General features: G+C 34.2%; 2 protein-coding genes across 3 annotated transcripts; one reads left to right on the top strand and one right to left on the bottom strand.

Annotated features, from left to right (window-relative positions):
- The first annotated feature begins 380 nt into the window (after positions 1–380).
- Positions 381–4,719, top strand: LOC126717360 (60S ribosomal protein L7-1-like). Its single transcript, XM_050419032.1, has 5 exons — positions 381–653; positions 1,855–1,952; positions 2,042–2,179; positions 4,160–4,262; positions 4,368–4,719. Exons 1-5 carry the CDS (start codon positions 468–470, stop codon positions 4,581–4,583), a joined length of 741 nt encoding a protein of 246 aa, XP_050274989.1. The 5' UTR covers positions 381–467; the 3' UTR covers positions 4,584–4,719.
- Positions 4,720–5,842: 1,123 nt separating this feature from the next.
- LOC126717359 (protein NDL1-like) lies at positions 5,843–12,546 on the bottom strand. 2 transcript variants are annotated; one of them, XM_050419031.1, is made up of 11 exons: positions 12,333–12,546; positions 11,992–12,091; positions 11,501–11,598; positions 11,301–11,389; positions 10,389–10,449; positions 10,217–10,303; positions 9,624–9,701; positions 9,486–9,542; positions 9,336–9,391; positions 8,760–8,895; positions 5,843–6,156 (listed from the first exon to the last, which is right to left on the bottom strand). In XM_050419031.1, the coding sequence occupies exons 1-11, from the start codon at positions 12,390–12,392 to the stop codon at positions 6,064–6,066; spliced, it is 915 nt and encodes a 304-aa protein (XP_050274988.1). In that variant the 5' UTR covers positions 12,393–12,546; the 3' UTR covers positions 5,843–6,063. The 2 variants fall into 2 exon arrangements, with proteins under 2 accessions (XP_050274988.1, XP_050274987.1); XM_050419030.1 differs by lacking the exon at positions 5,843–6,156 and adding an exon at positions 7,732–8,408 and having other exon boundaries at positions 12,333–12,544.
- Positions 12,547–15,083: the final 2,537 nt, after the last annotated feature.

The following is a 15,083-nucleotide window of genomic DNA, read 5'->3' as shown; positions in this document are numbered from 1 at the left end:
GATTTTTTTTTTTTTTTTTTGATTTTATCTGTGGGTTAAAAAGATCAACCTGTACAATCCGTCAATTTACTCGGTTTGATAATAAGTCATTGCATATTTGGTATTTTACATTAAACCATTCCATATACTATTTTACATTAATCCGTCGGTTTGTAAATTGATTTGCAAATAATGAAATCAAACAAACACAAACTGAAAATAAAAAATTTTTAGACCATTGATGGGCTCTTCTTGGGTCCAAGAAGAGCCCATAACAATTTGGAATTCGGCCTTATATCACAACGTTTTACTCTTTGCGGGCCCATTGATGGGCTAAATGGGCTTTGAAGCCCAATCTGATTGGAAATTAGGGTTTTAGTCTTTACTCGGCCGCAATTCTAACCCTCTTTCTGTGTTTCCTTCATCTTTCGTTCTCTCTGTATTTTTCTCTTTTGGTTACAGAGAGAAAGCAAAAGAGAGAGATAAGAATGGCGGAAGAGGAGGCACCGTTGGCGTACATACCTGAGGTTATACTGAAGAAAAGGAAGAGCAATGAAGACTGGGCATTGAAGAGGAAAGCTCAGTATGAGGACAGACAGTCTGCTCTCAAGAAGAAAGCCAAACAAGAATTCATCAGAATGCCTGAAGATTTCATCAAACAATACCGCACCAGGGTTTCAACTCTTTCACCTTTTTTTTCTTATATATCTATTTGTGTTTGTTTGTGGGTTTGTTTTACTTTTTCACAAGTGGGTTTTTGTTAGGTTGCTATAGCTGAATTATGCTTATAAGATTGGTATTATGTTTTCCTGATTTCTTTTGTTGTGGTTTGAACTGGGTAAATTTTGGTTTTTGAAGTTTATGTTTGGTTGCTGGAGTTTTTTATGATTTCTTTCGCCAATATTATGCTTATAAAAACATTGATATGGTGTTTTTTATGATTTCTTTTATTGGGTTTAAATTGGGTAAAGTTTGCTTTTTGAAGTTTCTGTTGGGCTGCCAGAGTATTTTTCTTGTACATATATGCATATATGTGTGTGGGTTTTACTTGGTGTAATGTTATGCTTATAAAATTGATATATTGTTTTTTTTTTTTTTCATTTCTTTTATTGTGGTTGAAATTGGGTAAATTTTGCCTTTTGAAGTTACTGTGGGTTGGTGGAGGTTTTTGTTTTTCTTGTATACATATGCATATGCGTATGTGCAAGCATGGAGGGGTTCGAGAATTGGGGGATTATTTTGGGTGTTATTTTGATGGCTTACAGGTTAATATTTATGTATCTATGATTGGTTTTTTGAGAGAGTTGGAACTTGGGGACACCTTAGTTTTGTGTGGATAATCTGTTGTAGAAGATTGATGTGATTAGAAATAAGCTGGGATGGAGAAGTTTGAAGTGTTCTTTAGAGGAGTGAAGAAAGCTGAGGTTTTTGGTTATTTGAGATTCAATTGGGTTCATTCAGTTTTGATATTTTAGAAATGTTCAATTTTTTATGTTTAGCCTGTGACATGACTGAATGCTGTTTTGGTGCCTTTCCTTGGTCTTTTCTTCTGTTGTTTTGCATGTTAAATTTGCCTCTTGGGCAGTTGCCTAGTATTAGGTGTAATAGGCTCTTCTTGGGTCACAGATTATTTGTCCATGAGATGCATGCGATAGTAGCTGAAATGTGTATGCTCATCAATCTAGGTGATGTGCTTGTTAAGGTTGAAAACTTTGGTAGATACTTAGATGTTTGTACTCTTTATGTCTTTCATTTTAGATTAACTTCTGTCCAGGACAAATGTTTCCGGAGCTGCCCTGCATTGTCTGCAATATCATGATATATTTACTAACATAATCGTATTGTCAAATAATCCTTTCTTCTTTTTTTGGGTAGGAACTAGACCTCATAAAATTGAAACAGAGGACAAAGAGGAATAGACCAAATTTGACAGTGACCGATACCAAATTGCTTTTTGTCCTTCGCATAAATGGGTGAGTTACCAGCTTTTGTGATTATTTTCTTCATGTTATCTACAGTTAATTCTTTTTTTACCACTCTGATGTCTCTGGTTGTTTCCCAGAAAGAAGGAAATGCATCCAAGAACTAGGAAGCTCTTATACAACATGAGATTGAGGAAAGTCTTCAACGGTGTCTTTGTTATAGCAAATAAATTTATAGTTGAAAAGCTGGAAAAAGTGGAGCCTTATGTTACCTACGGGTAGGAGACACAAAACCTTTTCTTATTGCTATGCAGTAAATATGCTTAATAAGCTGGATAAAACAGAAAAGCATAGAAATATGGGGGCTCCCCCGTAATAGTTCATGATTTTCAGTATGAAGTGGTTATGAATGAAATTGTGACCACTGACTAGTATCATAATTGGAATTAACTCTGTTGCCTAATTCTTTCTGGCTTCATTAGTTAGATAGCTATGTATTGTTTTTATTCCATTACTACTAATGATATAAAGCATAGTGTTGAAAGACAATACAAAAAGCTCTAGCTTACCATCAGGACAAGAAGCAACTAGCTTTCATGCTCTTTTACTTATTTAAACTTTTTTGATTTCTGTGTAAACCTGTCAGTGTCCTATGCTCTTGCTGAAATAACTTTTTCTTTTTAATTTTTAATTTTTATATTATTTTGAGATGATCCCTTTTAATGGCACCAACCATTTTTTTGCATATACCTTTTCATTGAGCATTGTTTTGGTGGCTTCTGTTTTATGTATTCTCTGTGTTGCGCTCTTCTTGGAGTAAGGATACTTATGAATCTGGACAATCCTATTACCAAGCTGTCTGGGCTTGATAAGCACCTTTAGATTGAACCAAAATCAATCTTGAAACTTGTCTTATGCTTGGTCCTTGGTCAATGTTAATTTGTGTGCATCAGATAGACACCAGAGCAGGTTCAAGGGCATGATTGAGTAAGCCTTTGAATGTAAACAGATAAGTTCTGTGTTTTTGGTCTAGTGGCTCCTCTGGCTCCCTCCCTCACTCCTCTTCCCCCCCCCCCCCCCCCCCCCCTCCCCCTTTCTCTCCCCAGAAGGATGAGCTTGGTTTTGATCCACCAGGTTGCCCCTTAGGGTGAGCCTTACTTCCTTTGGCTAAAAATTTTATTAAAAAAAAAGTATTTTTTTGGTTTAAAAAATAACTAGTAGCAGTGAGAGTGGGAGTGTGGCACCAGTCTCTTTCATTTATTTCTGGTGGACTTGAAAGGGGAATTCCTCATTAGCCACTATGATATGCTCTAAGAATTTCATGCAATTCTTGTAAGCTTTACACACACTGACCATTGTCTGTTGAAGCGTCATGTTTGATGGCAGTTCAAGATAATAATAAAAATATTGAGTTGAGCCTCTAGTTGTTTAGGTTTTCTTCTATATAGTCTTCAACTTAAGCTTTTATTTGGCTTGTTGAGGCTTCCATAGACCTTGAATAAGCTCATTGACAACCTGGCATGGACATTTGTTGCACGAACCCTTCATTTAGCTCTAGCCAGAGTCAGATCTATGCTAGAATATAGACAGTAACCATTGGTCCTAACTTTAATAGCTTGTGACCGGAGCATGTTTAAATAACGGTCTCATTTTGCCCTTGGCTGGGGCTGAAATTAAAAATTATTGAGATATTAGGCGATCGATTAGGTGCCTTTAGTTTATTTTTTCCACTGATGTTCCAAGTCAATTGCTTGTTCAAGTGGAGGTCACTGGAATCTTCCCTCCCTGTCCGCATTAAAAAAGTTCATTCTCTATATCAAATTATCAAAGATAACCTTGTTTTTGTTATGTCACATGAAATGTCTCATTGTCTTGCATGTAATCTTGAAATTTGTTGCATTTCCTAAAATAAAATGATGAGAAATTTGTCCCTAAACATGCTTAATTACAAAAATCGTGGAAAGTTACGGCATTTGTCTTCACTAGGCATATCGCATATGGCTGAACTTTCGATCTTAAGCTGTGACTCTTCCTTATAAGAACTACTATTTGATATATGGGTTTCCATGCATTTCCAGTTTCAACTTCAGATTATCCTAAAGGTTCTTTTCACTTGCATCTTTGCCCCTGTATCATTATAATTACAAATTAATGATCAGTGATATTCTTTTCACCTGCATCTTTGCCCCTTTGTCATTGTATTAATAATTAATGATCAGTGATACATGGTTCTTATTGGATTTTGCTTGTTTGTAAAGATATCCTAATCTGAAGAATGTGAGGGAGCTGATTTACAAGAAGGGTCTTTTAAAAATAGACAAGCAGCGAGTCCCTCTGACTGACAATAACATTATTGAACAGGTATTAGATATCATCTTGCTAAATTTTGGACTAAGTTTTTGTAATTTTTTATCCAAAATTTTCTAATGCACCCCCTCTCCCCCTACAATTTTATCTTTTTGGCAGGCATTGGGAAAGTACGACATTATATGCATAGAAGATATTGTGCATGAGATTGCTACTGTTGGTCCACATTTTAAGGAGGTTACAAGTTCCTTATGGCCCTTTTCACTTAACAAGCCAGAAGGAGGATTGCAAGGAACAAAAATAGTATACAAGCGAGGGGGAGATGCTGGTAATCGTGAGGATCACATCAATGAACTGATCAGTAAGATGAATTAGGATTAAGAAAAAATGTGCTGCATATAAAGAAGAAATCTAGAGTGTTGTTACTATTTCAACTACCCATAAAATGACTTTGCAGTGGCATGTATCGCAATTTTGAAAGTTATTGTTATTTTGGGTCTGCTAATTAACATTTACTGTGTCACGATTTACTTTGTTTTGCTGCTTTTAATTTTTAAGTTGTTCTTGGGTAGATGATGGGTCTGTTTGGATAGAACTTATTTTACTGAAAACTGAAAAAAAAACGTAGAAAATGTAAACGTAGTTTCAGTCCAATCCAAACCGCACTGATATCTGTTTTCTTCAGCTTGAAGTAATCAGTGTCAATGAATTCGTTGTGGAAAGAGTTCTTCAGTGTCTCCCTACTCAGTGTTATAGATATTACATTCAAACCTCAGATTGTTCGTGAGAGAGAGAGAGAACCAATCACTCGTGTGCTAGTTTCTTTTCATGCTAACTTGACCAAGAATTTTCTTTATCTCAAATATCTTCTCTATTTTTGAGTGAGATATTATTGGAATATGGAAGCAAGATAAAAGAATTGTCAAAGAAAATCATAAAGTTATTATTGATGAGCTTGGAGGTTGTTTTTGACTTTTGAGAATAAATTTTATGAATCTGAATTCAAGAAATTGTAATGGGCATTAAGATAATAAATTGCTACTCACCCCACGAGTCTGGAGGATGAGATTTGAGGGGTTGGCACTATCAAGATGAAAGGAGTAGTTATCATGAATCATGACGAAGGGTGTTTTTGTGGGATAAGTATTGTGATGAAGAATTTTTATCAAACCATCCTATCAAATTCTAATTTTGGAAAAAGAACAAAACATCTAACTAATTTATCATACATTTCACGTGCATGTAACAAAAAGGTTGGTGGTTGTATCATCACCAAAATAATAAAGCAAATTTTGAGAGAGAGAGAGAGAGAGAGAGAGAGAGAGAGAGAGAGAGAGAGAGAATGGGGTATTGATTATTACCCACCCTAAAAAAAAAAAAATCCGATAAGATATTTGAGTAGATAAATAAAAGAGAACTTTTAAAAGAAAAAAATCGGGTGAGGAAAATAAATTACCCTAAGGGCACGTTTGGTAGACTGTAATAGACACTGTAATGTAATAAATATTCCTATAGCATAATTATTTAGTTGTTTGGTTATATTTTTATTACAATGAATAATTATTCCTTATGAATAGCTATTCTTTAAAATGAGGAATAATTATTCCTTATCAAAAGTACTGAACATCTATTCCTTCATCTTATGTAATAACTTTTTTAAAAAATTTCCTAAAAAGTCATCAGTTGCCACATCTTCAAAAGGAAAGAAAATAAATTTTCCTTATTGTAAATTATTAGCTTTATTTTGAACACCCTAAAATAAGTGTATTTTAGGAAATTTGACTTAAAAATAATTTACAACAAGGAAAATTTATGTGGGTGGTAGCAGTGTTGCGGGTGTCCTTGCCGTTGAAACTCAAGAAGACATCATACGTCCATTGGCTGGTAGAAGAAATAGAAGAACTTGGGAAAGATGACGAACTTGAAGCCATTGAATCAAGGAATAGATCTGCATGGAAAAAAAATCAATTAGAACTGAAGAAAGATTGAGAAGAAAATAAATTATGAAAGAAGAAAAACTATTTGATGCAATGGTTTGAATCCCTCCCTTCATCAGATGAGTCAAAACATTACCCTTTTTTTTTGTTCTTTATGAGAAAGAGAAACCGCAAATCAGTCAAACTGTTCAGAACTCAGGGCCGAGTGTTGGGTATGTAAGGCAAAGATGGTCTAGGTATATGTGTTTATTAGTCTTTTGTTGGGAACTCGGGAAGTCTCTCTGTTGGGAACTCAGGGGCAGTTCTTATAGGTTTAGGTTTAGGCACATCTTCTTCTCGTTAAAACCTTTTATATTATGTTTGGTTGTACTGGACAAGAGGAAGTAGAAAATGGGAAAATTGATAGAAGCTGTGGATTCTACACATTTTTCCAAATTTTGTTTCTGTCTGACTTGAAAAAACTATGAAATTAGTTTTTGAAAATGTGTGTTATTTTCTGATTGATTAAAAAATTGTAAGGTTATGGAATTGGACGCTTTGATGCAGCATCATGTAGATTGCCACAGGAGCACTGTAATGCAGTTAAATAATACATTTTTTCACTTTGCAAACAGTTTGACCTACATTATTGCTATATTGACATTTAGAATGAATACAGTTGCCCTTAACAAGTTCAAGGGGCTTATTAAGGGAGTCTTACACTCCATATCACATACACACATCACCGAGACACAAGGTGAATAATTTTGATGAAGATTATAAATTCACTTCAAATTTTTGACACCAGAGTAGAGCTCCTTGGCTTATTCCCAAACAAGTTTAATAGTTGGTATGAAAAAACCTTAAACTAATGAATAGTAATACTTATTACATTCCAACTTAATGTATTCATTATAATACTTATTCCTATTCTTATGTAATAATCATTACAGTGTACCAAATGTTACCTAAGCTTTGCCATGAGAAATGAACATGATGGAATGAATGTAGATTTAATATTAAATTCAAGTGTTGAGAATCATAGAAAATGAAAACAAACAATGCTTCATAAAATAATCATATCTTGAATTAGTGAAATAGAAGGTGAAGAAATCAGATTGACTGAATTATGCTTTGATTGGATTAGATGGAGGCTGGGAAACACAGCTGTGAGAAAGAGGGAGAACAAAATCAGAGTTATATAATGGCCAATGGGATTCAAAGAAGAAGATGGTAGGATAAGGGATAATTCATTACTCTGTATTTCACATCAATGGGTAGGGTAAGAAATGGTTAAGACCTTGAAGAAGAGGGAAGCCAGAAATAAGTCGTTGCCTGACAGAGTTCATATCCTTGCTCATGCCTTAATGATGTGAAACATAGTTATTGAAGAATTAACACCAAAGGCTACCTAACTCTTAGGACACTTAGTAAACAAAATCCATCAATACAAAGCTAAAGCGTACCTCTCGAAATTCATTTTTACCTCTTAGTTTAAAGGTCACTTTATTTCTCCAAATAGCAGTTTGATTGATGTAAAACTCTCATTAACTCATTAAAAGAAATTATAAAAGAGTATTAATAAAAACTAAAATCACAACCAGGTATCACAGAAAAGTCTTCATTTTTAACCACCAAACAAAGAAGGATGGTATTCAAAATATATCCTTAACGACCATGAATTAGATACAGTGGCATTAAAGAAAGTTTCAACACAAACTGCTTCTAGAGTTGCAAGCTAGTAACATGTACAGCATGTTGTAAGCTGACAGACAAAAAATATCTTCCCCAAATGTACCTTCCATCTATATCAAATCTCCCCCTATTTTATCTACAATAAAGTTTTGAAAAATACATACGTGCACCTAATCCTGATCACCAATATCCTAACCCAACTAACAGAATCAAAGAATATGCTACCCTGAAGTACAAAGCTACCATGGCTAATTTATAGGTGTGAAGATGAGATACCACTGCCCCCATTTATCCTTCATAGGAGACCTGAGTAAAGAATTAATGCTTGATAGAGTCATTCCCTTTTGCATCAAATTTCAATATCTACGCGGGTTTTGATGGGCTTCAGCTTGATGCCTAAACCCTCTGGAGAAAGAAGTTCTGGTGCTATGCATGAATGGCTTGAAGGGCTGGTTGGGTTTGAGCCATTACTTGATGAAGAAGTAAAATGTCGTTTTCTGTAGTAACCAAACTCCATTAAGAAAATTTCAATAGGAATTAGCATAGCATACGGGTGCTCTTCTGTCACCAGTGAGCCACAAGCTTGAACCTACCAAGCACACAAATGGGACCATTATACAATAACTGTATACACTAAATTAAAGTGAGAAGTAAAATAATAATGTGCTATATTCATGGAGTCCTCTAGTTATAATTACAACATCATTCGAAAGCAATTCATCGGTTCTAAGATATAGAACATAAAAGCTAGTTCTTCTTTGGATTACTGATTCTAATCTTAACAAAGAGACCAACGGAGGGGGAAGAGGTTGTGGGTTTGAGATCCACGAGTGCATGAGATCATTGACCATCTCATGTTTGCATGTAATTTATGTCATTTAATTACCACAATTGAAAGCTAAATCAAGATAACACATTGAAAAAGTGAAGATCACTCTACCTCAACAAGAGCGCAATTTTTCTTGCCCATTTTGGCACTCATATACACAGATTCTGCGTGGAATTCACTACTTTCACCTACAAAAATAAGTGTCTTACACTTCAACTTCTTCAAGCCCTCTGTAAGGTCATGCCTCCTGCAAATAGACTTTCTAATCAATAAAACAGTAGGCAGTGTTACAGAATATGTGATTCTTCTCACATTTAGAAAGCTAGCAAGCAAATGCCCGCACAAGTAAACTAAATTTAACTTTATGATTTTTCAGCTCTGTGTCTTATTAATTTACTGAACCGAATTAGTACTGTCTAAGACAATCTGTTCTGTGGTATGTCATTAAACACATAACTTGTTTTGAAATAAATACCAATTTCAGGTAAAATTCTTTATTATAAAACCCTTGTACCAGTTAGGTTTCCACTTGTAAGCATATAATCAAATTCATGTGGCTGCCGCCAAAAGAAGACTTGAACTGTTATAACAGTTTCAAGCCCTCATGGGTTGACTTAATACATGTTTCATGGAAGGATCGGTGGGAAAAAGGAAAAACACACATTGATAGAATAGATACGATCTTACTCATTAATTGCTTGAAGGAAACGCATGACATTCAAACTTTGTCTTTCATCCAGTAACTGTAAGCACAGTTGAAATAAAAAAGGGTCACAGCAGTTCAAGTGATATAAATTTATCACTTTATTGAAACTATTGAAACTGAGCTTTCCCTACCCTTTTGAAAACGTGTATTATGTCTGATTCTGCATCATGCAAGCCACACCTAAGTTCCTGCATTTAGTATATGAGAATTATAACATACCAAGAGCAGAAAGGCAGAAAGTTCCTGGAAAACAAGGTAACGTGGAGTACCTTACTAAAGTAACGCTGTAGGAGGCATTCCTTCAATACACCACACATACCATAAAAGTATAGCAAGTTCAATAATACCTGCAGAAGTAGATTTTATAAAGTCTTATGCAATCCTCACAAGCAATAAATATGTAGTTTTAATTCCCACAACCAAAAAAAAAAAAAGTGTATGCAGTTTTTTTCCCTCTCTTTTATAAACTTCATCTGATATCAAAATGTTGCACTACGGGTGCACACTCAAACCATCATGTGTAATGCAGTGTTGAACTGACATCATGAACATGTTTGTTATTAATATTCTGCTTGTTGCATGAAGAAAGCAATGACTTGGGGAAGGAGGGCATAGTGCTGGAGAGTGTTTGGATATTGGCTACTGATTGCAGCCAAGTGGCTCTTAATAATACCAAATGGAAAATGGTGAACTTTGCAATAAGGAAGCCCTCCTTCTGCCCTTTGCTATTTTAAATACACACTTGGACCATACAAAAATTAAATTGATATAAAGTTTTCTATTGATACTCAAATCAGCCTTGATGTTGGATATTGACACCTAATGGTTCCTTCATTATATTAATTGCACATATTCTAATTACCTTTATGTAGAGCCATTCACTCCATGAGGGTGCTTTACAAATAGGGGACACAAGAATTAGCCCAACCACCCGCTGTGTATATTTCATCTGCCACATGGGAAAAACACAACTTAAAATAAGAATATCATGACTAAAAAAAAAAAAAAAGGGAAGCTGAAATTTGCCAACTTACTGCAAAAAGGGTAAGGATGTAAGCACCAGCTGTTACGCCTAAGCACAAAACCTCTTTCAGCCTGAAGTAGAAATATCATCAATACATGCTTAAGAACACTGCAACTGGCAACAGTGTAAGATATATACCATTCAACATAGCTGAACTAAAATGCACCCAATTTAGTACTAACTGAAAAAAATAAAAAATTTGGCACCAAAGCTGTTAGATATTATTGGGGCTGGATCTGTTTTCCCTTTTGTTATGCTTATTATCAACATCCCTTGATATGAAACTATCGATAACTAGTTCTAAATTTGTGACACTAGCACAAACCAGTATGTCTATGAAGTCATGCAACATATCCTGATTAAATGGGTCTTCTGCCCTTTTCTCATGTTCCAGCTAAATTATAACGGAAAGCTCTAGATTCTGAGGTATCAATCCATATTTCTAATTTTTCCTCTTACTAGGACGTGAAGCTTGTCAAAATCCTTCATGATATCACAAACTTTCATACAAAACTAATGTATTTGCCAATATTGACCATAATAACTCCCTGCTTGGAACTCCGTGATATCACAACACGTAAGTAGTCTAGAAAATATGGGACACATTTCGCATTTGTGGATAAGAAAGAAAAAGAAAATAATAGTACACATTGATAAGCTGATAAGAATCAGTATGTCACTCTCCCAAACCAATTGAAATCAGGGGCTGGCAGATTGAATAAAAGCAACCAAATAACAGCAAACCCTGTAAGGAAAGAAGATAAAGAGATGTGTTCTACAACCCAATGTAATTAATAGGCACTTCATGAAGTCATTGAGTTAATTTAATGAGAATTAAAGCCCCAAAGTTCCCATTTGAATCCATTGCCGCCAAAACAAAATAGAAAAGATAAACTGGTAAAAGTGAACAACACTAGCATACCCGAAGAAATCAAGCACTTCGGCCACCTGATCTGCAAGGTCGTCCACACTGAGCAATGGAGCATCTGAAGAAATTACATCAGCTCCCACCTGCAAGAACTCTTAAGCAAATGGAAGGCAGGAACTCTATTAATATCAGCAAAGGAAAGAATTTGTACTACAACACTTACATACATAAATAAATGCATGGCTGATACTGACCTCATGGCCTGGGGCATCAATGTGGTAAATGCAGAAGTTATGAAGCAACAAAGAAGCTGCATCCGGGCAAAAGAAGAGGCCTCGGAAGCAAGACATGTCTGTGTAAACCCAAGAAATCAGTAAGCACCCAGAAACTAAAAAAACCCTTTTCTACAAAAACCAATTGGGTTGCACAATAAGAACCCAATAGAAACCCCAGAAAGCAAACAAAGTAAAAAAACACTTTCATTTCTACAAAGATCAATTGGGCTGCACAACAAGAACCCATTAAAAACCCCAGAAAGCAAATGACACATAGAGATTGAAAACTAACTATTTTCCATGACATTTGGAGTAAAACAAAAAGACCCTTTACAAATAACTTCAAGACATATACATTAAACACCATTTCTAATTTCTTTCATTCACTCTTAAGCATATTTGAAATTGAAATGCATCAGAAAAAAAATTAGCATTAACCACTAAAAAGAGTAACAAGAAATGAAGCATACAATTGAGAGCAACATCTGGGTATGTTATCAAAGCAGGCTTTTCTTGATCCCCACACACAAACACAGAGATTGAGCCTTTGCTTGTCTTCACCACATATTCCTGCAAAACCACATTAAGCAAACAAAACAAAAAACACAATTAAATAACCAAAAAAAAAAAATCACACATACAACCAAAAACTCACCAAATATACAACAAAGAAACAACAAGTACTACAATTAAAAAGAAAAAATAAAAATGTAATCTTGCATTTGAATAAAACAAAAACAGAAATAAAAAATAAAACTTTCTTGGTGGGTTCTTCATTTTTTTTGTTTTTTTGTTTGGGGGGTTGCTTTACCTTCTCTCCTAAAGGTACCATATCAACGTCAATGGAAACCGAGTCACTTGACTCGGCCATAACTCAGCCTCTCTACACCAACCACAGAAAATAAAAGATACCCACAAACACTAAACTCAATGAGAGTTTCAGAGTTTATCAGTAGCAAAATGCTTGAAACTTTCTCATCAAACACCTTGCTTCTTCTTCTTCTTTACTTCTTTACTTGTACTTGGTTTCTCTGTGGCTTTTCTTTCACTCTCTTTGGAGAAATATAGAATTACACAAACACCCTCGACGAAATAACGGAATTACAATAATTAAGTTTTAGTTTAACCTTACACAATGACCTTTTTACCCTTTAGTCAACGCTTTGACTTCCCTGTCTTTTAGCTTGGCTTTGTGTTATCCAAATGACCGTTGGAGTGGCTAAAACTGTCAGTTGGGGATAGTTATTGTTGGGTCCGTACATTATAGGGGCAGTCACTTAAAAATTTTGATAACGCGAAGGAGTTGAAACGGTGGCGTTTTGGGAGTGGAAAGGGTAGGTGGAGTTGTGAGGAAATGAAATATTTTACTATGGGCATTTTGGTAATTTCATAGGAGAGGGTATCATACAGCTGTATGACACCTGGAAGCACCAAGAAGAATGCTCCAGAGTTAAATCTATCAAAGTGCGCCAGCTCATCACTGCCCTTGCCTACTAGCCCCCAAATTGCCTCTATTTTATTGTATTCATTCATTTCATTAATGCTAAAATATTTTTTGGGATATACCCAAATAAAATAAGATGAAAAAGACTTTTTGGGATGGGATTGGGATTCAATTTTTGGGTTGAGGGGTTCTAATCTTATCTGGTTTATATTGCTTTATCAGATCGATTCAGAAAGTAACATTGGATAAGTGTCAATCTTTTGTTTTTTAGGTGATGAAGTGTCACTTTTGATATATATTGATTCATGGATATCTCCTATTATTACTAAAGTGATAATAAATTTTAAAATAACATTTCAATAAAAAATGCTATGTTCATAACATTTTCATAACAATTTTTAAATTGTAAATTTTTACAGGTTGTTATTGGTGGGATAAAAAAATAATTTTAATGATAAATTCAAATTATAATCAATAACAACTAATCACCTATGATTTGTTATGAAAATGTCATGGACGTAACAGTTTTCCTTTTCATTCTCACATATTGTTAGCTGTGGATAAAAATCCAATTTTTAAGAGGATATCGTTCATGTTGTTTTTAAAAGATATACGGTATGTAAAAAGGTATAAATTTCCAAAAATTACTCTTTTTTTTTTTTATCACAAAAACTACTTTCTTAATTTAAAACTTAAAAGTTTATTAAAGGAAAAATAAGAACTTTTTAAATGAAGTATTATGTTAAGAAATTTACTTACTGAATTTTAAAGGGCACTTCATTTTGGACCATCTCAAAATAAAATAAAAGTTAATAATTTGAGATGGAATGACTAATGAGTATATTTTTATAAAAGTATACCCATTAATTAAATATAATTTTAGCCAAAACTTAAGCATTGCAATTGAATACAAAATTTTAGAGTGTAGATTTTTATCCAATAAATTATTGCAGTATGATTTTAGCTTGGTCATACTCTCTAATCACTATAAACTCATGGTGTCATACATTCAAACTCCAAAAGAGATATAGAACTCCAACATTTACACGAAAAAGACGAAAGAAAAATTTATGAATTCCAACACTTTTCTTAAATTTAGAAATACAACTGATTTTTCAACAATACTATTTTTTTTTTTGGGGGCATAATCTTCCCACAATACTATTGTGCAGCGCTACAATGCCAACCTTTATTGATTAGTGGTCACTATCTATAAACTTAGGTGCGAATAGACATCCTCACATGTAATTGGACAGAAACTCTCACAAAGTGCTCCAGAGCTTGGGAATATGTTAACGCGTTTTCAACGACAATCACGGCTACTTTACTCAATGCCAATGCGGATGCCAATGCCAGAAAAACATGTCTACTGCAAGTCTGCATTTGCTTTTATTATTTCATCTTGGGAAAAATTCCAATCAATATCTAAGTAATAGTAGTTATAATGATAGATTTTAGTACAGTAGTTCAACTAGTAATGTATCTTATGGTTAAATAAAAAATTTGAAGTTCAGTCATCACCTATATCAAAAATTAATTAGTGTCTTAATTTGATGACAAATAATGTAATCATTGGAAGCAGACGTCATAGTTGAAACCCTATAAAAAAAAAAAATGTGATAGTTATAATGAAGTAGAATATTTTATGCTAATTAATTTGCTGAATTTGGCACATTGTGCCTTGTGTTTTGACTGGTTGTGGTGGTAATTATGATGAACAAACTTATTACACCTCCATAAAAAGATGGCCTACTACAAAAGTTGTTTTTTTTTCTTGTTGACCCTTTGGCTATTGCTTCCCTTACTATAATTGATTCATATGCCTTCAAGTCTATAACCAAACATTGAGAATCTTTCTGACATATTATATGCCTGTTGAATAATCGTTGAGAGGGCTCCTTCATGATGTTGTAATTATGTCTTTTGATTTAAATGTTGAAATATAGGGTGCATAAATAAAGACCTCATAAATGGAAAGGGTGCCCATGATGAGCATCTTACTGTATGTTTGGTCAAGTTGCAGTACCTGTTCCTGTTGGTGTTGGGTTTATTTATTTATTTAAATAATAATAGTTTCATTTGTCTAACACTTAAAAAAAAATTATAAATATGATAAAA

Source organism: Quercus robur, chromosome 3, assembly GCF_932294415.1.
Source record: "Quercus robur chromosome 3, dhQueRobu3.1, whole genome shotgun sequence".
Classification (NCBI taxonomy): Eukaryota; Viridiplantae; Streptophyta; class Magnoliopsida; order Fagales; family Fagaceae; genus Quercus; species Quercus robur.
The sequence above is the reverse complement of the archived record's forward strand: the minus strand, read 5'-3'. Positions and strand labels throughout refer to the sequence as shown.

Coding starts and splice junctions, on each gene's coding strand:
- LOC126717360 (XM_050419032.1), top strand. CDS start 468: ATGGCGGAAGAGGAGGCACCGTTGGCGTACATACCTGAGGTTATACTG. Junction 2,180..4,159: donor GAGCCTTATGTTACCTACGG/GTAGGAGACACA, acceptor TTGTTTGTAAAG/ATATCCTAATCTGAAGAATG. Junction 4,263..4,367: donor ACAATAACATTATTGAACAG/GTATTAGATATC, acceptor TCTTTTTGGCAG/GCATTGGGAAAGTACGACAT.
- LOC126717359 (XM_050419030.1), bottom strand. CDS start 12,392: ATGGCCGAGTCAAGTGACTCGGTTTCCATTGACGTTGATATGGTACCT. Junction 12,092..12,332: donor TGGTACCTTTAGGAGAGAAG/GTAAAGCAACCC, acceptor GTGGTTTTGCAG/GAATATGTGGTGAAGACAAG. Junction 10,450..11,300: donor GAAGTGCTTGATTTCTTCGG/GTATGCTAGTGT, acceptor TTTCTACTTCAG/GCTGAAAGAGGTTTTGTGCT.